Genomic DNA, 26395 nt, shown 5'->3' with positions numbered 1-26395 from the left:
GAGAGTGGCACGAAATGGGTGAAATTAATGGTGGTTAAGGACACTCCAGGCATAATATTTTGACAAGTCCAAATCGGAGCATGCCATTCTTACACTTGCTCGAGGGTAAGCGACAAAGTAGGCGATGACTGTGTCTTCCATATTAGTGTTATGACGTCCAGGTCCGCGGAATCTGGGATTCACATTGCCGTCTCCTTCGAAGTCAGCAACAGCTCGGAGATTAGTGTGGTGATTTGGTTGACTGTCAGGATATAACATTTGAAACAACCGACTTGTTAAACGTGCGTTTCGATGACCATCACCGTAGTATAACTCAACCATCCTGGACCGCTGTTCACGAGTATAACGATTCATACTTTTTTTTTGCCGGATTACGTAGAGATAATGTTTTTCAAACAAAGCGGTGGCACTTTAAATACTAAAACGGATCCACATTTTAAACGAATCAGAAGTGCAAAGAAAAGCTTTCGGAAATTCAATTGGCATAAATTAGACATTTTGTAGACCCTAAAACCTACTTGTTTAATAAAAAACACCAACTTTTAGTCCATAGAAAACAAACGTGTGCGGGGTCATACTGTAATTCCTTATAAAATTGCACATTGATTTGGCTCAAAACATGTTCATTTTTCACAGACAATCATTACAATAACATGAGGCGTAAAAACATTTGGGTAGTATCAACTTGTTATTTTTCATGACCTATTATTTCAGTGACAAAATGTACGATTTTGACCATACCAACTGCATTAGAGGTTTTCGAGTATGCTCTACAACTTACTTATTGAAACTTTTCATCTACCACCTAGCGTTTAAAAACTACATATTCTAAAACCGTTAAATATTTCACGATTTTTCTGAAATTCACAAATAACAACGATCTCCACCAAGTGAGTACATACTGAAAATTTCACATTTCTAAAGAAAAATGCCTGGGCTGATCAAACGAAGACACCCTGTAGACACTGATATTATACGATAAAGGGCTTTTGATTATTTCTTATCCATAAATAACCGAATCCCACAATGCTGACGCGGTTCAAGTCCTTTTTTAAACGTCTTGAAACAGACATTGAATTCGAATATTTGAATGTTTACCATTAAAATCCGGAATGCCAAACCTTTGCCACCCGGATCTCTTGTAGGCCATTGAATGCGACTAGAATAAGGTATTTGGTCAAAGATGGGAATCTAACCAGCTTTTAATGAATTCTAGGCCTATGGCCTTTAGACGCCAGGTCTAACATTTCTCTCCTCTTGGCTAATTAGAAGAGGACCGAAATGTTTTAGTCTCCCAGTAATGGGTTCGTACAATTAGCGCTCGCGTTGATTTTATTCTCCAAAGTCATCCATGAGACATTTTCTCGAAATGATTTTAATAAGGATTAGAGTTTGGGAATGTTTCGTACGAGCGGAATCGGCGTCTTTGGAACTATTCCGCCAATGCGCCGCCGTTCTTAGTGTTCCGTTAATCGTTAAATTCGAGCCTCGAATCCGGCAGCAGTATCCCTTTTCCTCTTCTTCGCGATGCTTCCCTTTCGCTATCTTCCAATGACAGTTTTCGGAAAGTAATTAATTCCCTAAAGGGACAGAATTTAATCTTGCAGCACTCCTAATTAAGACGAAGCGCGTCCTCCGCTTCTTGAACCGGAAGTATGTCCCTGGCTTATAGTACGGCTCGATCTTGTCTCTTACGTATTTAGACTCTCCTTTATACGTAAAATTTCGAATAGCGCTTCGATGGATACCGAGAAATAGTCTTTGATTATAATATGTTGAAAAAATGTTCCGAAATCAATTATTAAGAAGGGTTTCGTATTTATTTACGTGTGAATGTTTGTAACCGAATTTTGGGATTATTTAGACCGACTGCTCTGATATGGCATTATTTAGTAGATAAGTTGAGCTACCTCACACTCACGCTTGAAACGTAATCGTGTTTGGGTCTGGTCTGACGAGGAAAACGGATAGATCACAAGTCCTCTCGCGCGGTCGAGGCATCTCTGGCCTCCTTTGATACTTTACTCCGGTAGTCACTTTCGGGAGCTTCCTTATCCCGGGAGATCATTCTTCTTCGGGTTCGTATTCCTTTCGAGATCGCCTGATCACTCGCGTTTTGAGAGAGAGCTAGAGAAAACGGGACGCGCTAATTGGCAGCTGAATGGACCTCGGGTCACGACCGAATCCCCCGCTGAAAGGTTAAACTGAAAAGACGGTGACGATTGTAACCTTATCCATCGTTTTTTTTAAAGCTGCTTGATTCGTTTTGAAATCCCGTCTGGGAGATAGCGACGAGATGAAAGCGAACTATTTAGAATACGCCTGAGGGAAACCTCGGGATAAAAATTCGACTCGAAAGAGTTACAGTCTCGATAAAAATGAAGCAATTACACCGGGCGAATAAATCAAAGGGCGTTGTTATAAAATGGCCAGCTTCTCTCTCTGCCCCCGCGTGGTTCTCTTTCTGGTAGATATATATTTCCATTGGTGGACGAGGCCTGTCCGTAACAGCGGTCCTCCGCTCCGCCGCTAGCGCCGCCATATATACGTCAAAAGTTTAAAGGGGCTAAAAATTGCGAAGATAAACGAGCTTATTCCCCGAGAATACCCTCCTCCGGCTCGCTCGCCCTTCTTTATATCTTTCGCACCTGCGGCGATTGGGAAACAAAATTCATCGACGTTGGCTTTTAAACTGGAAAAGGGGGCCCTTTCGCTTCCGGCGCGGGGAGGCGACGCGCTGGAAGGAGCGGCGAGAACGGGTCCGTTATAATTTATTTTCAAGCTCCAACAAATCTTTCTCGAACGATTCTACTCTTTAATATAAATGGGTGAAACGAAGCGGTCGCTATAATTTCCCACGTATACTTTAGAGCGCGAGACCGTTTCTTTCGGGGAATCTCATTCTCTCTAAACGAAAGGCCCGCCGTTTCGGAGGAAGAAGAAAGTTGGTTATTAGCGTTCTCTCTCTCTCGGTCTCTCAGTCTCTCGGTCTCCGTAGCTTCGTCGTTGGCGGCCGGAATGACGAATGCGTCAACCTTGCTTCGATATTTTGGTGACCCGGCCTGCCAAGATCGTCAATCATTTCGGTTACAGGCCCTTTCCGAATTGAACCCTAGTCTAGTAATAGCGCCTCCGTATATGGATGGGACGCTATTTCCAGAGGTTAAGAGGTGAACTGACGCTGTCCTCCGCCACTCGTGTATAAGAAAGTCCCCCGCAGTGAAGAGAATCTCGCTAATAAATGGATAAAAGGAAGAAATACGGTTAATGTCGCGTTGCGCTTCGTCACGAAACGGTTCTGTCTAAGCTACGAATCGGGTGAAGTGTGAGCGTCAATCTAATGTAAAGGATAGCTCGGTAAGGTAGGCCGCGGATTAGGCTGAAATCGGGAATAGAAGAGGAGGATTTTAGTACGGAATTGCCGGCTTCCTAGCTCCGATGAGAGACACAAGCTCTATATGAACTGGGCAAAACGCGGTAGGGTTGAATGACGACGCGAAAGAGAAAGGATGGGGAATATAGAGGGTCGATGCGGGATGGACGAGACTTTAGTATTCCCGTATAGAGAGTATAGAGAGATAGGAAGAGAGATCCCTTTAAATCACGCGTGTCAAAGCCAAAAGGCTGGAGCGTCTATCGCGAGTTGATGCTGCCAGGATTAAGGAGCAAGGTGTGTGTGTGTGTGTGTGTGTAGGAGGGGAGATGGACGATGGTTGGAGAGGGAGAGAACTTCGCTCGGGACGTTTGGGATAACGTCCTAGATTGGAGCCATAAGCTTTTGGAAATCTAACCCGTTAAGCCTCAGTAGAGACTAGTCAATTTGGCCAGATTAAGAGTGGCCAAAATGACTCATTTCTCACCCCGCCGACGCCGCCAACCCGCTGAGGATTTTATCGGAAATCGATGAATTCTTAAAGAGTTTCGGCCAAAGCCTAGTGTTCGGCTATCATTCCAGTTACCCTTAAGTCCCGCTTCGAACGGCCTCGACCCCTTTGTAACACCGTTCCTCGCTTCGTCGAAGAATACAAGCAACCCGAAGCTTCCCTCCTACTTAATAGAGCTTTCTCGATTAGAAAACGCAACAACTACGTATAGATCGAGTTGAAAGCCTTCCGCTTCCTCGTTGTCTCTCACTCAACCTCCAGACGCGATACTTCAATCTCTCTGGCTCTCTCGCTCCGTTTCCATCTTTCTCCGCCGTCAGAAAATTGCGACTTAAGAGTAGTCACGTCTTTCGTTTTGTATTTCGCGTTCTATTCGACCTGGAATCGACGGCTGTACGTTTGAACGGCGAGCCAATTGGATGCCGCGTTGTTTCGTTAGTCTATTTGCAATAGCGTTGGTTTAATCTCTTTGACGAAGAATGCCTTGAAATTGAATTCTTAAAAGCTTTTAGCGTAATCGTGACTATTTCTCGTTTACGATAATGCTATATGTATTATTCAATTTGTTGCATTATAATAAATTTCGATTCGGCCTTCCGGTAATAGTTCCTTATTACTATTTCATTCGCTTCTATCACTGTACTTACGCCTCGCAGCTAATTCCACGACTGATTTATATCTTTCTTCAGAGAGCGTAAAGATATAGCATTTGGTTCTTGATAAATAAAGTAGGCTACATAAATTTTCATCGGAAATGAGTTTAAATATATTATTAAGGACGAGGAAGGAGACGCCATTTAATTAAACCTTACGGTCACTCTTATCAAAGTTCTTCGAATTTTAGCTTGACTATTTCCCCAATGATAGCGATGGAGTGGTTCTAAGAGAAAGAAATTAGGCAAACTCATTTAAGCAGAGTAGACGCCGAAGTAGTTTTAACTTTAGTTAAACGAGAACGAGGGCTTTTTAGACACTTTGGGAGGGTTAATATATATAGAATAAAATGTTCGGTCGGTCTCCTGCGAGAGCGGAATTAAGTTTGGGAAGAAAGTGACTGAGAAACTTTTAGAAATTACCAGCGGCGACTCTGAGAAGAAGGGTCTCTCTCTCTTTGTGGTGACGGTGGAAGAAAGCGAGTTCTGGTGTAGATGGCGACCAATGGGATTTTCGACTCTTTTGTTTCCTCCGACATCCGACAAGGGGATTCGTTAATCCCCCACTCCTTTTATATTACCTCCCTCGCTAAGATTCGAGCCCTTTACCCCCCTCCCCCCGCCTGTATATCCTTTATTTAGACATCCGTATAGTCTAGAAGCCCTTCCTTTATATAAATCGGTCGTTTCATATGAAAGATCTGCAGAATGCGCCCTTGTCCGTACCAGCTCTTCTTATACGGTTGTAGGAATCCCATCGCTTCTTTTAATCCATCCTGGCGAGGCAGAACGAATTTATCTATTTCGTCTGCCACCCCCAATCCCCCCTTCTGTCTCTCTCTCTCTCTCTCTCTCTCTCTCTCTCTCTCTCTCTCTCTCTCTCTCTCTCTCTCTCTCTCTCTCTCTCTCTCTCTCTCTCTCTCTCTCTCTCTCTCTCTCTCTCTCTCTCTCTCTCACTCTCTCTTTCTGGGAACTATAGTTTCCTCTTCCAATCCGCTCGCGAGACCCTCTGGGATGAGCCTTCTTTTACGAAGTTAAATGCCTACTCTTTTCTGACCCCGTCGAAGAAGACAAAGTTTGTTTTTTTGCTCTCTGACCTCGAAAATAAGGTCTGGGATACGCTAAAAACAACGATCCAGTTCGAAAGGTCAAATTCTAAATGTATTTTTCCTTCCACGGCAAAAAGAGGACGACGTCATAACCTCTCACTGTGTCCACCGTTCCTCGTCACGTGACATTAATTTTAGATGATGATTTTGTGAAAAATTTCACACGTTTCTACATACATCCTAGAAATATTCTATAGCGCTTTCTTCCTTTTTACACACAATCCCTATGGATTGTTGTGTAGTTTCACGTACTCTGTCCGCCGCCGCCGGTGTTAGCACGATATCTCGTGGTACGTTAGAGGTGCAAAGACACATGATACGTCAATCGATTGTAAATATCACGCCCTTACCGGCATCGTTAACATTTGTGAGATCGGGGTCCCGGAAGGGGTACATTTTCCTATTTTAGTGATTTTAGGCGATTTTCAAATTGAAATGTACATATTTTTTTACAATAAGACCGACTTGGTTGGATATTATATTTTTTAATTATAGTCAGTTGCAGGCTAAGAAAGACGAAATATATAGTACAGCCGGCGCAAGGATACCTCAGACCATTTCTGGACAGTCGACCGCGCGAAATTTGAATTTGACCACTTTACGGTCAATTTCAAATTTCGTGATTTTCGTCGTATTTTCGCGCCATCTAGGAACCGAAATTGGAATCTATTTTTTAATTTCATGTTGTCACGAGTTTAATTACTGAATACAGCCGAATTATTTTGCTAAAGAAGGTTCGATAATGGAAGCTCCAAATATTTTAAATAGCCCAAGAGGTTACTATAAAAATCACGATAAAGGTTTATTGTTAGCAAGTAAAGAGAAAAACATAATTTTAAACGTCTATAGCTCATTAAGACAACGTTACCCCCCAGAAAGCGTGGTAGCTATTTTAAAAGAAACTGCCAATTTAACTGGTAAGACGTAGAAATAAATTTACAAAATTAAATAATTATACATACTATTTTAAATTTGAGAATGATAGGAATCCTTGGATAGGAATGCCTTATCATTTAAATTTGCTCGCCACCACAATTATGAAATTAAAAAATAGATATTCCAATTTTGGTCTTTAGATGGCGCTGAAAGACGAGGAAAAGAGCAAAATTCGAATTTGACCGTAAAATGACCAAATTCAAATTTCGCGCGGTGGAATGACCGGAAACGATCTGAGGGATCTTTGCGCCGATTGTACTATATATTTTGTCTTTCTTAGCCTGCAACTCACTATAGTACTGATCATTTCGGAACTACGTTTTCGGTTGCATTAAGACATTTTAATTTTAAGTGAGATTTCTGGCCAATTCACGGGACGCCACAGCTGGCGTACGCACTATTGTCATATTTGAATTTATTGCCAATTTATACAGGCGCCATCTAATTCCTTCGCGTTTCGCTACCTTATTTTAAAAACCAGGTAACTCGGAAAATTTAGTTTGTCTAACAATTAATTTAAATTGCGTGTTCATGTATTTACAAAACCAGGTAACTAAAAAAAATTTAAATAAAATTTCTTTTGGGTTTACTAATTTACTGTACAAGATGATTGAAAATTTGTTCAAATTTAAATTTAATATTTAAAATATAGTTAATACATCGGGGGGATTGTGTGTACTTTAAGGTCCGTGACATCTTGTTAATATTAAGAGGTGATATTTTGAATTGATTTTAAATGTGTAGATCTGAGCGTGAAACTTTAATGATTTATCGGTTAAATTATTAAACAAAATATTGTAATGAAATATCGATTGCGTACTAAAGATACCGTCAACAAACAAACAACCATGAAATCAGTGTTACCGGTCATGGTGTGTTCGAAATGGTGGCATCCAATTTTTACGGCCAAGAAACGACTTTATAGAGATGGTCCTGTTGTGTACTGATATTTTTTTTTTGGCGAACGATGGAGTGGCTTGTTGATTTCCCCCGTGGTGAAAGTCCTTAATTAGAATTGCCTTTCTTGGAATTTCGATTATTGTTGTTCGTCTAGACACGTGGATTTACTAAAGATATAAAAAATACTTTTAGTATTCCATCGGGCAATATCTAATACGAGCAAGATTACAATGCCCAAATATACCTTAGCTTATATTTTTTTTTCTGCCTTTTCGAAATTTTTTCATTTTGATCAAAAAGTAAAAACAAATCTTTGGTAAGTTATAAACTCTTATCACTTCTAAAGGCTGGTTCACACGGGCAGTGTTTTCCTGATTTTCTCTATTTTCTCGTTTTACCACCTTTTCCCGTTGTTCTGGCGCACGGGAAAACGACTGTACACACGGACAAAATTAAACGGATTTTTCCGCCGTCAGCGCTGCCGGTAAACGAGAAAACGGAGAAAAAAATGTTGAAATATCTCTACTTTTTTTCCCGGTTTTCTGAAGCACTTTGAGCTCGACAAATCAGCGAGCGTTTCGCTGTCACGGGATTTTGAAATTCTTTAAAAGTAGGCTTAAGAATTTTTGCGTCTACCACGTGACGGCATAACGCTCGCTGACTGGTCGAGCCCAACACCCCTCAAAAAAAGGTTATCCGATTTCTCATTCCCCGGCAGCGCTCGCTGTGATAAAATCCGGCAAATTTTGTCCGTGTGTACAGTCGTTTTCCCGTGCGCCAGAACAACGGGAAAAGGTGGTAAAACGAGAAAATAGAGAAAATCAGGAAAACACTGCCCGTGTGAACCAGCCTTAATATATTCAAAAGCGACATAAGACCCAAAAACGTGTCAGAACGGTTTATTTTTTAATGAGAGCTTGAGGGGATGAAAAACACGTCATCAAAATTTTTAATTTACTCCACTTCAGCGCCACCGTGTGAGGCGTTTTAGAACGTATGTCTACGGGCCAGTAAATCAAAGAGATAAAATCGAGCCAGGTATAGACCAAAGATAAAGTTGCTAATACTCTGCCAACTAGTACGCTATGTAGTCTATTGGGAGAATAGCTCTCAGTAAATATTTTAAAGGGTGCAGAGGTAGAGTTAACACACTTGTGGGTCTTATGTCGCTTTTGATATTATTTATACTGAAATAGAGAACCATAAGAGAAAAATAAGATTTTTTTGAGATTTGTTTAGGTATACGTCTGAGAATATTTCTTAAAGGCCTAGGTTTTCTTCTGCCTGTCACCCTGGATATTTACTTGCCCTCAACGCTCCCCTTGCATATACGCTTACCGCAGCACACCTTTTTGGAGAAGGTCCGGCGACGAAATGCGCCTTTCGAACGCGTCGTTTTCTGCCTTCCAGTTGGTGCCCCGTGGAGATAAAAAAAAAGTCCGCGAGTTAGCTCCTTCTTTTGACCCCATCTTTTGTCATCGGCCGCTATCGTGTAGATTAGGTAAATTCCCGGAAAATCAACCTTCTCGGGAGGAAAAGATAATCCCAAAATTGGCTGAGCGCGTACCAACGCTCACTATATAGTTAAACGTCCAAGGCGTTACCTTTACATTCAGGTGAGAGTCGTCCCTCCTTCGCGCGTAAAAAAGAGAACCAGATTTGTAAGAATAAATAAAGCCAAGATATGGGATATTGGTATACAGAATAAACCGTTTGAAATTTTCAAAATCGGATTCGGCGTAAATGGGATAGCGTAGACAAGTAAAATTTTGAAATTTTATTAGTTTAATTAGAAACTATGCTTCCATTTAACTGTCAGATGGATAATATTTTAGAAATAAGGACTGACGCGATAATTAAGTTTATCGGTGCATTATTCGGTTTACCAAATGTTGTTATAAAGTAAATATTCTGTGAATAAATTTAGGACTCATTAAATATTGCTTGAGAGCTCCCTCTCGGTAGGTCAGCTTTTAGAAACCCTCTCTGATAAACTAGACGAAGGTGGAAGGCGAGATAATCCCTTTTTGGGATTTTCGAGTTTTCCACCCCTCGATTATGCCTTTCGTTGGGAAGGTCACGGGCCGGTGTTCTCGCCAAGAGTCGCCAAAGAAGTGGCCGTGCCCAGATAGATTCGGTGGAAAATTTCGACGAATATCGGGGATCCACACTAAAACGGGTGAGGTGGGACGGGGGGGGGGGGGGGGGATGGTCCTGTGAGTATAAAGGCTGATGTGGCTTCATCTAAAGTGCAATCCTTTACATACAATAAAGATATTCCTAGAATTCGAACCAGCGTACCATTTTGTCGCCGTTCGTTAGGGCAAATAATATTTTTGGATAAATTCATCATATGAAATACGTTTTTGTACGGATAAGATACGCGCAATTCAAATGACCGCTGGCCAGTGGCAAAGGCGATTGGGAAAGATGTAACGGCGATAACCCAAGGAACCAAAAAGAACCATGGGGTCACATGGAACCTCGAGTTGACTGATCAATCAGCGCCTACTAGAAATAAATTTTACTGGTCCATGGAAAATTGCAATGGTGATGAAAAGATGATCCAGGACTTGCTGCTCAATATATAAACATTTTCAAAACCGTCACAATAAATGCTTCGATACATCCAAGTGTAAAGTAGACAACTATGCTATGAAAACGAAATAATCAAAGACCCCGTCGCGGCTTCCCTTCTAAAGAAATTCATTTTGAAAAGTAACGTGTACCCCCTTTGATTAATAATATCAGCTAGGCTAATACCCAAGGCACCACCTTAGGCCTAAGTCATCATGTGATTACATTTTTGCGCACCACACTTATTTTGTAGAATCTTTCAACAACACGTGTTTAGTGTATGTTGACAAAAGAGTTCGATATTGCTTAGATGAGGACCAATTTGGCAGTTTTAGACTGGAACAGTCACGCGGCCAGTGTGAAAGTAGATGAATAAAAAATTTGAATATGTTGATAAGATTTGGAAAAATATAATGGCTTCTAAAGCCTAAATGGATATAAGAATAGTTTTGAATAGATTCGATAAACATTGTTGTCATTGAAAATATTTTTAAGTTTATTATTAATTTATGTATTTCATCTGATTAGTTTTAGTTCAAATATTTAGAAAACCGAAATAATACAGCGATAGCCCAAATCTGGTTCTCTTTTTTACGCGCGAAGGAGGGACGACTCTCACCTGAATGTAAAGGTAACGCCTTGGACGTTTAACTATATAGTGAGCGTTGGTACGCGCTCAGCCAATTTTGGGATTATCTTTTCGTCCCGAGAAGGTTGATTTTCCGGGAATTTACCTAATCTACACGATAGCGGCCGATGACAAAAGATGGGGTCAAAAGAAGGGGCTAACTCGCGGACTTTTTTTTTATCTCCACGGGGCAACAACTGGCAGGCAGAAAACGACGCGTTCGAAAGGCGCATTTCGTCGCCGGACCTTCTCCAAAAAGGTGTGCTGCGGTAAGCGTATATGCAAGGGGAGCGTTGAGGGCAAGTAAATATCCAGGGTGACAGGCAGAAGAAAACCTAGGCCTTTAAACGAAAAATCGACTTGTTTTCTACGTAACTAGCGCCAATGGCCCTTAGAATCTGACAGGAATCCATACCTCTACTTGGAATGCTTATCCTGCCGTATCGCGCATGGTAAGATCAAATCCCTTCTGCGCGCGCTCCCCTCTCACGTAGTTGTTTGTTAAGTTAACATAGTGACGTCAGAAAAACCATCAGCCACATCGAGACGAAAATCTGCTGCGATAAGCATTCCAAGTAGAAGTATGGATTCCTGACAAATCAGGTGGAATAAATATTAAATTCATTATCCTACCATAAATATGCTCTTCAAAGGGCCACACCGGTGTTTGAGAAATCTGAGTGAAAATCCTACAGCTTCCTCCTCTTCCGTACCTCGTGATAGCGTTCTGGCCAATTATAATCTTGGATTTTTCGGAGGTCGCGTGCAAAACTAGTAAAATTCAAACGCAGGAGTGATTCTTTAAGGAACCAACTACTCTCAAAATTTTTAATAGTTAGAAACGATTTTGTTAATATTTAAAATGTATATCAGCTTCTCAGCCAATTTCCATCCCTTTTTCATTAATTTGCAAAGGCACTGGAGTGCTGGCAATATCCTACAGAGGAAAAGGAATTTTTTAACCGAAACTTTTATTAGATTTTAATCTTTCATTTCCCCGAGAAAATGTATATAAATATATTTAAGCGAGAGATAACGACGGAGTTTCATCTTCCCCTTCTTTCATTTCTCTTCTCCGCGAAGAGAGAGATGATGAGAGGGATGAGAGAATTTTGGGAAAAGGGGCCAAAGGGTGGCCAGCGAAATTACCCTTTGTAAGATTTACATAAGCAGTCGGAAAAGAAGATTAATTTCCCGAATTTTTTATTCTTTTTTAATATCTGTGTAGGCGCTTAAATGTAGGAATCCTTTTATATAAAAAATATTAAAGAAAATGAAAACTAGAAATTTCCGACGATGTAGGAATAAATCAGTTGTGATAATAGTCATTATTATATTGGAATCTTTCGTCTCTTGTCGCCTTCTGTACTTTTAGTTTTAGAGCATAATTTTGAAATTTTATTAAAAATAATTTAAATATTACAATAGTTTTATTTTACTCTATATTAAGTTATAATGTTGTTAGGTTTGGTGGAGTATGTGCAAATAAACAGCGAAATAGATAATTATATCTATAATGTCATTATAGCAATACCCGTCTGGGGTGCGTCAAAATGCTAAGAATTCTTCCCTTGATAGTGATAATTCACACGGTCATTCTCACAAGAGCATTCTCACTTGGTCAAATAAAGAGGGGATATTTAAAAAAATGTTAAGTTCAAAGGAACCACCTATGGACTGCATTGTAAAGGATGATAAAATTAGTGAATAAGTAGATTAGTTAATTATGAAAAGGGATAATAAAGCTTAAACCCTCAACAAATTTGAAGAAATTTAAAAACTTACTAATAACTCGTACCGATAGGTCTTCGAGCAAACAATAAGACGCGAAACTCGGACCAAATAGGTCTTCGAGTGGAAAACTAAAAAATTTCAGCTAATATTCTAATCAGTTTACTTGATGCTTAAGAAAATAAACAATGTGTTTTTTTGTGGACGAAAATGAATTTCAGATAATATAGAATTGTTAGTTAGTTTCCGATGAAACATTTCCTTTTAAATTATAAATCAAATGTTTTCTTCCTTCATATATTGTCGTGAAATTCTGTAAAAATAATATTTATTGTCAAAGGCTTAGATTACAACGTTCGTGGCATTCTCGTACGCCGCCATCTTTAGAAGAATCTTTTTTCTTTTGACGCTTCTTAGCGCGTTCTCAGGCGGAGAGAAATTATCTTTTCTCAAGAGAACAATTCCTTCTCAGAAGTTTGACGCGCCCCTGACAGAGCACGATTCCGAAACTAAAAAAAAATGGTTAGACAATTTACTCGTACAAAGGATTACGTCATTTATACACGTGACTCATTATCCCGCTTGGATAGTAATGCCATCTTTATTTGTTTCGAGACCGGCACAAATATTCCATTCTGTCAAATGTATGGGTGGAAAATGTAGCCCACATACATATATAAAAACTAGTTTTCTTAAATATTAATTAAATTTAAACCTACGGCCTTAGTTTCGAAAATACTAATTACATAGTAATACGCGTGTTAAGGTATATAAAGACCCAGGTTCATATAAGTAATTCAAAGCCACCTCCTGCTGAAATCAATTCGGTTTCGACTCCATGATGGATATTTCGGAGGAGCAGCTCTTTCATCCGTGATCAGTACGGCTGCCCTTTATGCAACCGGCTCCAGAAATCTTGGAAAATTTTAATGATCAGATTCCGTATACAGACTTCTAGCATTTGGAAGAGAAACCGAAAGTTTAACCAAAATAGACCCTTCGATAAAATCCATTTGAAAATCACTACTGAGTGTTAAAATGAACTAGTTGCTATGGTTTCACTAGCAGTCTAATCTTTTAACTATTTTAAATGATTTTCGGTGAAGACCTCTAATGTAGCTACTCTCCCACCAAAATATTGTTATGTAAAATAGCTAGATGAATAAGCCAAGCGAAGTAGGATTTCATCGTTATTTAAAGAATTTTTGCCTTACCAAAATCGGAGCTGTTATTTTAAAACCTAAGCTGGCACAGTCTCAAATACATAATTACTTCCGACTTATTTCTTACTTATTTCCGACCTTTGTGAAGCCTGGAAATTGTCGGCTTATGTCTAAACCATGTACGAGAGTCAAACTTTAAAATACTCTTTATTAATAATAATAATATATATATATATATACCAACGATAACAAAGCATGGCAATGAAACTTTGAGAGAATATGAAAAGATTTGACTGGTTAGGTCGGAGTCCGTAACCAAGAGAGTTAGTCCATTGTCCCGACGTCCCTTACATAGCGGGCCCCTCGGATGACGCTACCGGTCTCCAACCTAGGCTACGTTCAGCGGGACGCAGCGGACTCAGCGCTGATGTCAGCGCTGAGCGTTGAGCTAACTGTACGCTTTTTTTAACTTCCGGTTTCTACGTCATGTTGCTCAACGAAGTCAGCGGTCGGAGGAGCAGGTTTTTCCGTTGCTCATCGGTGTCGTGACGTCATTCGACAAAGTTAAAGGAGGGGTAGCAGACGATATTTTGTTCGTTAAGTCAGCGAACTTGAAATCGTACAACAACTTTTAGATTTTTGTGACGTAGCGTTGATTAAAAGAACTCAACGATAACTCAGCGGTTTTTCTCCGTTGATAGTTGTTGAACGCAGCCCTAATTGGCTGGTGAAGAAAGCCCGCCAAATCTTTGCGGACTCACTGTGGTGCAATAGTAAGCGTCACCGATAACTTTATCCCGCTCTTAACCCTTCGGGTCAGAGCCTCATAGGTCGCCACTTTCGGAGAATTCCGAAGGTGGACGACGTGAGCGAGGATGAGTCATCCCTACCTTCCCCAGCAGCGTTGGCCCAAAACAACGAGATAACTCTCTGAAGTAAAGGGAAAGACTGTTAGGGACAAAGCCGACATTTGCGGATGCAAATGCGGGCTTTACACCTTATAGATGACTTATTTACTTTCCAGAATTGCACGTAGAATTGCCGGATTTTTTAAAATTATATCTATTTAAGTCTGAGATTAATTAACCAAAAGGTTCTTAAATAAACTGTAAACTTCAGACTTAGTTTGATGTAAATTTAAAAAAGCAACAAACACACATTGAATGTGTTCAACTCCTATTTTTAGTCTTAAAGTAGCCGATTTTACGATTGTATTAATATTAATTTTGTTATTGTTGACTTATATTTACTTATAGTACGTATAGATCACCCTTCAAATCAAACTGATCATTTATTATAGCCCTACTTTGACGAAATTATAGTTCACCCTAAAATTTTCATATATTTTTCATTACAAACATTACAAAATAAAATTTTATTATGATATTACGCAAAACCGTAGATGAAATACACAAGTTTCTGATATATACCATCTTTTAATGTTCTGTACAAAAGCTAACAAAATATATCTAATTCTAATATATTTATAATTGTTTGTGCAATTTGTATTTAAACAATTTGTTTAATATAGACGAAATTATTAAATTAATTTTTTTTTAAACTCTGGTACATACATTTTTGTCACATAAACAATTTGTTTAATTTAGACGAATTTATTAAATTCATTGTTTTTTAAACTCTGGTACATAAATTTTTGTCACATAGCAAAATAATTTAGGAGTTTTTAAGTCATGTCTATGACAAAATTAATGACCTAATAAAAAGGTAAATAGGATGTTAAGGCTAAGTATCTCATGAATTTTATGGCGTGTTCTTTGGGTCTTAATGAGTCAAAAATGTCCTATGAACATAGGTCATAAAATGCTTTGTTTCAGAGTTTTAGGCCCACAAAAGCAGGGCCCCAAAACTACGAAATAGCCAGTAATGTGAAGTTCGGTATTCTGCCTTGAACCCAATTGTTTAAATTTATTATTCATTTGTTTTTTTATCTGTTAAGCCATAAACATAATAGCAAATACCAAAAGTTCATTACTGAACTAGCAGAAGTGCGCTAAATCCTAAAAAAAAATTATAATGCCAAGTTCCAATATTTCAAAGAATCGAGTTTAATCGACACAGGCATTTTGGAAATAAGCAACTTTATCAGGCGAATGCCAATTCAAAGAATTTTCGCCGATCGATGCTGGAATAATACTTCTTCTTTTGGAAAGCGCACAAGAGCGAAATACGAGACCATTAAGCCTAGGCGGAAGAATAAATGACACTAACAACACCACATAGAACGTTTTTGTCTAAGTTGTACTTAATGAGACATAACACTAGTTATGTAGGCGTTATCTAACTTGATCTCCTCTGAACGGATTAGGTCTCGGGGGATAAATTTAAATTGCGTTATTTGACTTTTGAAAAACAAAAACAAATAATCAGCTAGGCTAATACCCAAGGCACCACCTTAGGCCTAAGTCATCAAGCGACTTTTGAAGCCATTAATTCAGGTGGCCGGGTTACAATGCGTAGGAGGGTGGTGGCAAGCCCTGCATGCCACGCGATCGAGCCAACAGCTCCCTACACTAACTATTACCGTTAACCTCAACAAGTTTTTATGGAAGGGGAAACCGAAGGGCTTGGGGGAAAACTACTTAAACCAGTGGGGAGAGAACTTGCAAACTCAACGTAGAAGGAAAGTCGGAGAGGACCTTTAGACTTTGTTCTTTACTACAGGAATCCATACCTCTACTTGGAATGCTTATCGCGGCAGATTTTCGTCTCGATGTGGCTGACGGTGTTTTTTTGACGTCACTTTGTTAACTTAACAAACAACAACGTGAGAGGGGAGCGCGCGCAAAGGGGATTTTTTATTTCGAAGGCGGGGCCAAAGCCGTCAGAGTGATCTTACCATACGCCATACGGCAGGATAAGCATTCCAAGTAGAGGTATGGATTCCTGTCAGATGCTAGGGGCCATTGGCGCTAGTTACGTAGAAAACAAGTCGATTTTTCGTTAAAGAAATATTATCAGACGTGTACCAAAACAAAACTCAAAAAAATATTATTTATCTCTTATGGTTCTCTAGTTCAGTATAAATAATATCAAAAGCGACATAAGACCCACAAGTGTGTCAACTCTACCTCTGCACCCTTTAAAATATTTACTGAGAGCTAGTCTCGCAATAGACTACATAGCGTACTAGTTGGCAGAGTACTAGCAACTTTATCGTTGGTCTATGACCTGGCGCGGTTTTATCTCTTTGATTTACTCGCCCGTAAACATATGTTCAACAAGTTGGCAAGCCAAAATATACCTTTCCTCGGAAGAATTTCTAATTTTCAATAAAGCGTAACATATATCCATGGTTCTGTGGTAAAACGTTCACCTGTCATGCAGGAGGTCTCGGGTTTGAATCCCGCCCGATACTAACGCAAATTGAAAAAAAAATTATACTACACCCAATGACAAAAAGAGGGCTCTTTTGGAAAAAGCTTTTCTCTAATTCCAAGAAACTGCGAACGCAATGATTACAGATTGCCCCGAAAATGCGTGCGCGTTCGCAGCCCAGACAGACAGACCCACAGACAGACAGACACGGTAATTGTAAAACGCCTCACTCTTACCATACGCGATACGGCAGGATAAGTATTCCAAGTAGAGGTATGGATTCATATAGCTCTGTATCGACCATTCATTATTTGGTGTCCAAATTTAAGATAAGTATGCGGTATTTTAATAATTCTGAGAACGCGGATATGCACGTTATGTACGGGCGGGCTCAGGGAAATAGTCTAGAAGCCCAAAGATTGTACCGAGTACAGTTCTCTCAAAAGATTCAGGCTCTGAACGACGCAGACTATCCTATAGGCGTGTTGACTTTTCTCCGTGGTTTGTTGACTAGGTCGTGACCATCAGTTCTCGAGTATTCTGTTAACAGCGGATGAAGGAAATTTTCCCCAACACTCACCAATGGAGTCAAGATAACCCACACGGGACTAGTATTAGATCTCATCAAGTGCAGTTTAACCTAAATGTTTGGTGTGCTATTGTTGGTGATCATTTAGTTAGTCCTTTTTGGTGGCGTGGCGGAGTGGTTAGCACTTTCACCTCGCAGTAAGAAGAGCCGGGTTAGATCCCAGCTTGTGGCACTGGGTGAAAACTCGGAACAACTCCTTCGGCGTTGACTTTTGACCCGAGTTCTTCGGTTTCCCCTTCTCTAAAAACTTGTTAAGGTTAAAGGTAATAGTTAGCGTAGGGAGCTACGCATTGTAACCCGGCCACCTGAATTAATGGCTTATAGAAGTCGCTTGATGACTTAGGCCTAAGGTGGTGCCTTGGGTATTAGTCTATCTGATTATTATTATTATTCTTTCCGCCTAGGTTAACGGGTCAGGAATACTTACAATTTCTGCAAGATAATTAAACGAGCTACTTGTGTGGGTTCTGCACGATGGAGCTTCATCTCATTTTAGACGCGACGTAAGAGCTCATCTTAGCACGACTTTTCCTTTAAGGTGGGTAGGTCGTGGTGGACCAGTTGTGTGGCTAGCTCGATCATAAGATTTAAACTCACGAATTTTTTTCCTCTGCGGCCATCTTAAAGACTTAGATAACAAGACTGAAGTTCGAGACGTTGATGACCCGTGACAACGCATAATTGATGACTGTGAAACCTTCCGCAACACCGTTGCAATCTTTGGAAGAGTCGAGAATCGTTTGTACGACAAGCTCGTACCTGTATTACAGCCGGAGGTGAACAATTTTTGTAATTAACATTTATGTCGATTTTTGAAAAAACTTTATCTAAATGTTATTAAATCCATGGCAAGACTTAATAATAATAATAATAATAATAATAATAATCAGCTAGGCTAATACCCAAGGCACCTCCTTCGGCCTAAGTCATCAAGCGACTTTTGAAGCCTTTAATTCAGGTGGCCGGGTTACAATGCGTAGGAGGGTGGTGGCAAGCCCTGCATGCCACGCGAGCCAACAGCTCCCTACACTAACTGTTACCGTTAACCTCGACAAGTTTTTATGGAAGGGGAAACCGAAGAGCTCGGGGGAAACCCCTTAAACCAGTGGGGAGAGAACTTGCAAACTCAACGCAGAAGGAGTTGTTCCGATTTTTCACCCAGTGCCACAGGCTGGGATAGAACCCGGCTCCTCTTGCTGCGAGGTGAAAGTGCTAACCACTCCGCCACCCCACCTAATACTCAAGACATCAGCTATGACCATTATCGTTTCGCCATTAAAAACAAATGATTAAATGGAAGCAATTGTAAGCATTCGAAAGTAGCATTTCGTGTATTCAACACTAACAAGTACCGTTCTTAAACATCAAAAGAATCATTCCGTTTCCATAACACTCGTATTTCGATCTTGTGTAACTAACGATAATAGTTAATGTAAAGAGCTGTTGGTTGATCATTCTAGAAATAACACCAAGTAAAAATTAAATATTCTTAAGAGAGGGAACTAACACACATAATTATAAACTCATGCAGTTCCAGATCTAACTAACTGCCAAATTAATGGGCAGGAGAGTGGAGGTCAAGGCCTTACGAGGCCCCGCTTTTATACTACGAGGAAGCTGAGGCCTTGTACACTTACCAGGAGACAACCCGAGGTGATTTTCACTGATTTTGATTCAATTCGGTGGATAAGTAGGCCTTTATGTAACTTGAAATTTCCCAAAAGGAAAAGTCTCGACGGGCTTTAGTTTTGCCGAGGCAAGCAAAAATGTTTTTGATTACCCTATATAAATTGAAATGGATAAATCGCATGTACATTTCGGTAAATATTAGCAAAATGTGTAAATTACGTAAATTAGGTAAAAGCAAGTAAAATTCACTAAATTTTGGTTATGGAAGTAAAATTGGTAAATGCCATTAGATTGGATAAATTTGCGTAATAATAATAAAAAATAATAATAATCAGCTAGGCTAATACCCAAGGCACCACCCTAGGCCTAAGTCATCGAGCGACTTTTAAAGCCTTTAAAGTAAAGTGGATAAATTGGGGTAAACTCAAGTAAAGTGGATAAATTTGGGTAAATGCCAATAAATTGGATAAATATGGGTAAACTCAAGTAAAGTGGATAAATTTGGGTAAATTAATTTGGCAAAATTTTAAATAATACAACCCAAATTTACTTGTATTTATCCAATTGCTTATTTTCCCCAACTGTACGCGCATTTACCCAAATTAACCTGAAATTACCCAATGTACAATTTTTCATATATAATTCATTATTTTATTATTTTAAAATGTTTCAAAGGGGGGACCACTAAAATCTGCTATTTCTCTTTGTTAATTTCCATGGGAAAAGTAGATTGTAAGCTATCAAAAACATTTTTGGTTGCCATGGCATAATTAAGCCCGTCGAATCTTTTCCTTCTGGGAAATTTCAAGTTACATAAAGGTCTATTTATCTCCCGAATTGAAACGAAATCAGTGAAAATCAGCTCGGGTCATCTCCTTGTTAGTACACTCTTAAAAATAGGGGTGTAACTAAGGAGTCGTAAACTTGTAATTTTACAATCGCACCTTTTTAACTCCAGAAAAAACATTTTATGTAAAAATACCCTTCTGAATTTAAAGTTTTCTCGAAAAGGTGTTAATATGGCGTGTAACAGTAAAACAATTTTTTTAAAATTATATATATGCCAAAATTAATTTGTGGTACTATACACCTTTAAAAAAGAAAACAATACTGTTATTTACACCTTTAATGGAGTAAAAAAGTGCTACTTAAGAAGGATAAAGATACCAAAAAGGTGTAGAAAAGATATTAAAGATTACTTTTAACGAAACTTTTTTTCTTGAATTTTTGGGTAATGGTGTAAAAATGAAGTAATTTAACACCTTTAATGGTGTGAGTTAACACCTCTAAACAGAACAAATTTGGACCAGAAAAATTTCTTAAAAAGTTTTGAAATACACCTTAATTTTTTAGAGTGTACCATGGGAAATCCGGAACTGAACATATGCCGCGCGGCATCACTAGAAAAATGATCCCTACATATTCTCCGGAATTTATCGGAGCCGGACACGTGGAGCACTAAAATTGAACCATATCGTAAAAATGTCGTGACGTCAGCTTTATTGATTTCTCGTTTTCAAGCAACTAGCGGCGTACTTTCGAAATGGTCTGTGCCGCAACAAAGCAGTTTTTCCTTTTGTAAAGTAGAAACCCTAATAATCGGGCAAAATATGCGTTAGTATTACATATCTAGGAACGCGACTTAAGTATAAGGTATGGGTAGTTTTAATGCCGAAGACGTTATTCGAAGAGAGCGCTTTGTGTAGCGATGAAAGTATTCCGTGATTGATTCTCTTTTTTAGTGGTGCACGGCAGATGGACGTTCTCCCAGACTCTCTTAAATGGACGCCCCGCTGCCATTTTCTTTCTTTCGCGAGATGAAGATTTCTATTCGGCCGTTGTTTTCCCTTCCTTCCATTTTAAGCGCGATTCGCCTCGTCAGAAATCTTTCGCGATTCCAATGACGGGTTTTAAGGGGGAAGACTACAGTGGCCATTGTCTACTTTCGCGCTATTTCAAGCTGAACTCTTTTAAATTTGTATTTTAACTTATAAAATTAATATTTAAGTGTAGAACAGCCTCTTGTTTAGTGCTTAAAATAATTGTGACAATTTAAAATTTAAAAGTAATTAAGTTATTACGTTTTAATTCGGACCCCCGGAGCTAACAAGTTGGGCAAGCGCCCAAACTACCCTTTAGTTAGGAGCTTATATCTCGTTAACTAATAATATTAGAATCATCAAAATTATTTTAAGCACTAGAGGAAGGTTCAGCCTAATAAGAAAAATATAATTCAATTATGTAATTGTTAAAACAGAAACATTCAGCTTGAACGAAAAAGAGGCTTTTACTGTATTCTTCCCCCTTAAGGCTCGCTACGTATCTCGTTAAGCCTAGGTGATTAGCCGCAAATTTTAACAATCTTCGTTTATACGTTCTTAATGTATTTCCTTCGTAAATTCCGCTATAAATCAATGATATAAATTGCATCGTTTTTAGTTGTATCAAACTAAAGAGTTGCGTGGAACGGTTTATGGTTTTTCGTAGCCTTCTCAACTGATGTCTAGATAATTAAAATTCACGCCGGCGTTCTTTCTTGAAATACGGGTCTCTAAAATAAGCGCTTGTCTTACTTTCGATCTATAATTTTCGTCATAACGTCGAACCCGCTCCCCTTGCTACACTTTCAAATATTATTAAGCTAGTGGTAACAGTTTTAAATAAATTATTGAAGAATATTTTTTGCAACGAAATAATGTTTCGTAAAATATTACGAGTTAATATTTTGCTATATCTCCTAAAATTATAACTTCACTTCGGTATGATCGAGTACGCTGTAGTAATATAATTGAATGGCGTTGTACAATGTGGTTTCCTTGATTAAAAATTTATTCGCAATATAATCGAGCGCGATTATATCAACCTGAAGGCTTTGTAATTAAAAACAATTTGTATTGTTCTTGAATACGCTATAATTATCGGCGCTTTCATAATTTCCGTAAAACCTTTTCCGTCTTTAAACCGTATTTTCTTCCGCTATCAGCGATTTAAAATAATAAATTGAAAGTCTTTGACCTATTTAGATTTGCTAGTGGCGATTCAATCGCCGGCTTTGAAAATAATTGAACGTGCTGTCTTTACGAACTGCGATTAACGACGAAAAATAATGATACGAAAACGTGATCTTTTTAGAGAAAAAATCATCGGCGGCCTCCGGGTTACAAAAACATCGAAGGATATTCCGTATTGGCTTTAAATTCTGAATGCCGAAGAAAAGTGATATTTTTTTCAGCAGATTAATTTATATCTCACTTTCCTTTTCGTTGGTTGTCCCACATTCGAACTTACGGCAGAGCCTCGAGCCTACCTTCAACTTCCAGCTATTACGTATTGAGAAACTAATTTGAGACTCTTTCAATAAGGAAATTTATTCGTGAACCTTGAAACGTTTTCCAAATTTCAGCCTCGCCACTTATATATTAATTAATGGGGATGTTATCGAAAAGGCAATGAAACTGTCACCCTTATACAAGAATATCGGCGTCCGTGGAAGAAGATTGGCTCTAACTCGTTAAGGCGGATTAGCCTAAAACAAAAATAGTCTTTCACGGTCAGTGTTAACAAGGACGACTTGTCTAAAGACAAGAGCGCCTTCGTTCCTGCCGACGAATGTACGGATGGTTTTACCTATAAATAGCGAACGCGACTAGGAGTTGAGACAGTTCCTCTTTGGAAAGCTACTCAAGCACCGCTCTAGAACCAATATTAACACGTCGTGTTAAACCATCTCTTAAAATGCATTTCGGATACTTTGTTTTCGTCACCGTCATCGCTTCGGCTGTGGCTCAAAAGTCGATAACGTTCAAATCTTGCGGTAAGTGAATCGTATTACGTTCGCCTTTACCGGCACCATAGCTAGGTTGTACGATTTAGACAATTTCAATTTCGCTAAATAGGAGGCGATATTAAGGCCGTTCGTGTGACCCCCTGCTCCGAAGAACCGTGTAAAATCCCCAAAGGAACCTCCGCCGAACTCGAAGTTGACTTCGTCTCCAGTAAGTTCGTTACCGCCGTTGCGTAAAATCGAATCCTAATTATAAAGGTGGAGGAAATTCGAATCTCGTTCGGCCCATTACGAAACCTAAAACTGTCCTTCTCCGTCCTTCGTCCTGTAGACCAAGACGAGACCAAGCCCAAGTTGCGCATCACCGCCAACGTCGAAGGCACCACCGTCAAATTCCCCGGTCTGAAGGAAGACGCTTGCATCGCCGCCACCGGATTGACTTGCCCGCTCAAGAAGGGAGACAGCCACACCTTCAAGCACAGTTTGAAAATCTTGCCCTTCTTCCCCAACGTATGTCTTTTACTTTTTATGGGTTCCAGTACACGGTGGCTTTCTTGAAAATAAAATGGCCGAGTTAACTTTTGACTTCTGTTATTCCGGCTGCGCAGATCAAGACCCAGGCCAAGCTCCGCATTCAAGGAGGAGAAGGAGACATTTTCTGCTTCGAAGCCCCCGTCGAAGTTGTTTAAAGGGAAATAAATTGTATTCTAGTTTTTTACGCATTATTTGGTGTTTCCTATGACCGTTTAATTTATTTTTTTATAGTACGATATAATACGTTATGATTTGTTGAAATAAAATGTTTTCCTAGTTTTATTCGAACATTTTTTCTTTCTTTTAATGCTGGGCCCGTGATCGCTAAAACCTAGGAATATGAAAACTCGGTACTAGTCCTAGCTAAAACGATGCAATCGCGATCCCTAGTCTCTCTTTCAATTCCCCGCTGTCCCTCTCGGCGGGACTGCGGAGACCGTGCCGCCATCTACCGAACTGCATATTGCAAATGATTAAGTACACTTATTAAAATACCCGTTTAATTTCACCGAAACCCTAATGGCAAATTCAATCAGTACTGGTAATATAATTATTTCTTGAATATTTAAAAATATACCTCAAGTCTTCTTGACAAGAGCCTAGATGGCTTTATAAAGTAAAAGTCAATAAAAGCGGTGAATTTGAAAAAGGATACAATTCGTAATTTTATTTAAAACGATTAGTACAAATTTGGTCTCGAAAATTACAATCTAGAAATTAACCAACGCTACTAGCCGTGCCATTCTGCCGTTTCTTTAAAATGCATTTAAAATAAATTTCGAATAAATGGTTTTCCACGAATTTGTAAATAGCGGGTATAGAAAGTCCCAGCCAAATTCCCAAATACCCTCCTATGTAGCCAAATATTTCCGCAGGCTGAATAAAAAGAGATTACGCGAAAAGTTACCTTACGATTAATGTAATTTGTAAAAATCATATTTCATTACCGTAAATTGAGGTCTGTGTAGGTAGACTAGTTTTCTAGAAGTTCGTATCGACAAGACGACCACTGACAAATCATTGCTATTGAAGTTCAGACTGAAACGACAAGAATAAAAATCGAATCTGAGATAATCATTTCAATAAAAGGTGCACACGTACTTTTGAATAAAGGTGTCAAATATCCAAATTTCAATAAGTGGAAGATATTTAGTTACTATACATATTAAAATTTAGTTATAACAGTTCTTACCATTTTTTCTCACTATCACAAGTAAACTGTGATAATAAAATAATTAATATGGTTAATATTAAATAAATGGTTAAACAAAGAATTAATCGCCTCTGACCAGCTCAGACACTGATTTTAAGTCGTATCTTCTAGCTCTGACATCGTAAGTGTCAATGCTGTTAAAAAAAATTGTCAATTAGCCCAATTCAGGCGAAACCGTTGATGTGAATTTCTTACTCGCATCTATTAGGACAAATACCCTCCGATTCGCACTGCGAGAAATTGGCTCTTAATGTAGGCGTGTAACAATGATCTATAAACAGAAACGCATTATCTAAATTGAATGTTTAAATATGGAAATTTTGTAGCGCATGGTATAACGTTAATTATGGAAATAATGATATCGCTAATGCCTACGCAGTGGCGTGCGACTTCGATCTTCAAGATAATGTATTTTCTCCGTGCGCGGTTTTTATTACGGGGGCAGCGTTAGATTAAATTAAATATGAGTGTTCGGGCCTTTTAATATAAAAATATGATCACCGTAATTGCTCGTGCATTTATCCTTAATGACTTTCTCGGTTATAACTTGGTTGTACGATGGTAAACAGCCGCAAGCTTCCATCGTCATCCGTTGCTTGCAATTAATTAGACAATTCTGTGGTAAAACGAATTGTAAAGGATACAAATATAGCTAGACATTTTCTGTAGAATTAATTTACAAATCGTCCTAAGAATTCCAGTTTCTTGCCGCTGTTCAACCACGCTTTTGTGTAATTGAAACATGCCGTTCTAAAAGGAGGCTCCAAGAGCATAATGGTGTTCTGAAAAGACAAAAGGGGTCGTCTGTTGAGTTGGAAATATTCCCAATTCGTGCTCGCTCACCTGATCCGCCGACAATTCGTAAAAGTTTCCGGGCATAATGCGGATTTTGGAGTCGATCTCGAAAGGGTTAGCGTAAGGACTGTGGATGTAAATTTGACCCTGTCCAGCCCGAACTTGACCCAATGTTTCGTTGCTGTTCATGTGAACTACCACGAAATAATCTGGAATATATAAAGTCGTATAAATATATATGTAGTTATTTATAGTGATATACAGGGTGTCCACTAAAAAACGATCCAGAGCTAATAATCGAAAAGCTATTTTTCGTAGGAATTTGATACTTTCAGATCCCATAGCACGCGCAGGGTTCCATAGATGATACGAAACTCAATGATCTTGAACCCTATCCTCTCGGTCATTCAAAATCTATCTCTAGAACCGTTGGTCTTAGAGACTCAGTTCCAATTAGAAATGTTTGCGCCATCGCATTTTACGTCCAAGTGACTCTGAACCGATGCCGATTGGCCAAATAGGAAGTCAACAAAATAAACCTCAAAAATGACACACCTAATTTGCTTGTAACGTTGATGACTCTGAGTGGAGCTCTGGTCCACTGCTCGAAGATTGTAAAACACGAATAGAGACCTTTGTGAGACCACGTCGCTTTTCTAAAATTTTCGAAATTGATGTAGTACGCAACGTAACAAAATCTAAGTATAGCCGATGTCTTACAAGTGAGCTCCACTTTCGTTAAACGATTTGTAGTTCGTGACGTTGAAATCTCTAATGAGAGTCCGCGCCTGTTGGCGAAATCTCTGGAAGTTTGACGCGGTTGCAAATTTGATGGTATTTCTCAAATCCAGTTCATTGAGTAAACGTAACATTTGTATATTAAACATAATTTGATTAATAACCACATACTCACTGGAAATTTGTTGTTTTTGTA

The 26395-nt window shown here is 39.1% G+C and overlaps 2 protein-coding genes across 2 annotated transcripts; one reads left to right on the top strand and one right to left on the bottom strand.

Moving 5' to 3' along the window:
• The first annotated feature begins 22757 nt into the window (after positions 1–22757).
• LOC149932363 (mite group 2 allergen Gly d 2.02-like) lies at positions 22758–23735 on the top strand. The gene is made up of 4 exons (XM_090156176.1): positions 22758–22949; positions 23032–23130; positions 23251–23429; positions 23528–23735. Exons 1-4 carry the CDS (start codon positions 22871–22873, stop codon positions 23606–23608), a joined length of 438 nt encoding a protein of 145 aa, XP_090012302.1. The 5' UTR covers positions 22758–22870; the 3' UTR covers positions 23609–23735.
• A 435-nt stretch (positions 23736–24170) lies between these two features.
• Positions 24171–26333, bottom strand: LOC149932362 (uncharacterized). Its single transcript, XM_090157107.1, has 10 exons — positions 26182–26333; positions 26017–26117; positions 25510–25670; positions 25347–25448; positions 25168–25282; positions 24862–24937; positions 24743–24800; positions 24646–24671; positions 24401–24476; positions 24171–24329 (listed from the first exon to the last, which is right to left on the bottom strand). The coding sequence occupies exons 1-10, from the start codon at positions 26331–26333 to the stop codon at positions 24171–24173; spliced, it is 1026 nt and encodes a 341-aa protein (XP_090013233.1).
• Between the last annotated feature and the right edge of the window lie 62 nt (positions 26334–26395).

Source organism: Leiobunum rupestre, chromosome 8 (assembly GCF_980474605.1).
Source record: "Leiobunum rupestre chromosome 8, qqLeiRupe1.1.hap1, whole genome shotgun sequence".
Classification (NCBI taxonomy): domain Eukaryota; kingdom Metazoa; phylum Arthropoda; class Arachnida; order Opiliones; family Sclerosomatidae; genus Leiobunum; species Leiobunum rupestre.
The sequence above is the reverse complement of the archived record's forward strand: the minus strand, read 5'-3'. Positions and strand labels throughout refer to the sequence as shown.

What these genes read in the sequence shown, in the direction of transcription:
- LOC149932362 (XM_090157107.1), bottom strand. Translation starts at nt 26,333, where the DNA reads ATGTTACGTTTACTCAATGAACTGGATTTGAGAAATACCATCAAATTT. An exon ending in CAACGTTACAAGCAAATTAG is followed by an intron (nt 25,671 to 26,016) that starts GTGTGTCATTTT and finishes TATATATTCCAG; the next exon opens with ATTATTTCGTGGTAGTTCAC. An exon ending in TACACAGACCTCAATTTACG is followed by an intron (nt 24,330 to 24,400) that starts GTAATGAAATAT and finishes CTTTTTATTCAG; the next exon opens with CCTGCGGAAATATTTGGCTA.
- LOC149932363 (XM_090156176.1), top strand. Translation starts at nt 22,871, where the DNA reads ATGCATTTCGGATACTTTGTTTTCGTCACCGTCATCGCTTCGGCTGTG. An exon ending in GATAACGTTCAAATCTTGCG is followed by an intron (nt 22,950 to 23,031) that starts GTAAGTGAATCG and finishes TTCGCTAAATAG; the next exon opens with GAGGCGATATTAAGGCCGTT. An exon ending in CGAAGTTGACTTCGTCTCCA is followed by an intron (nt 23,131 to 23,250) that starts GTAAGTTCGTTA and finishes TTCGTCCTGTAG; the next exon opens with ACCAAGACGAGACCAAGCCC.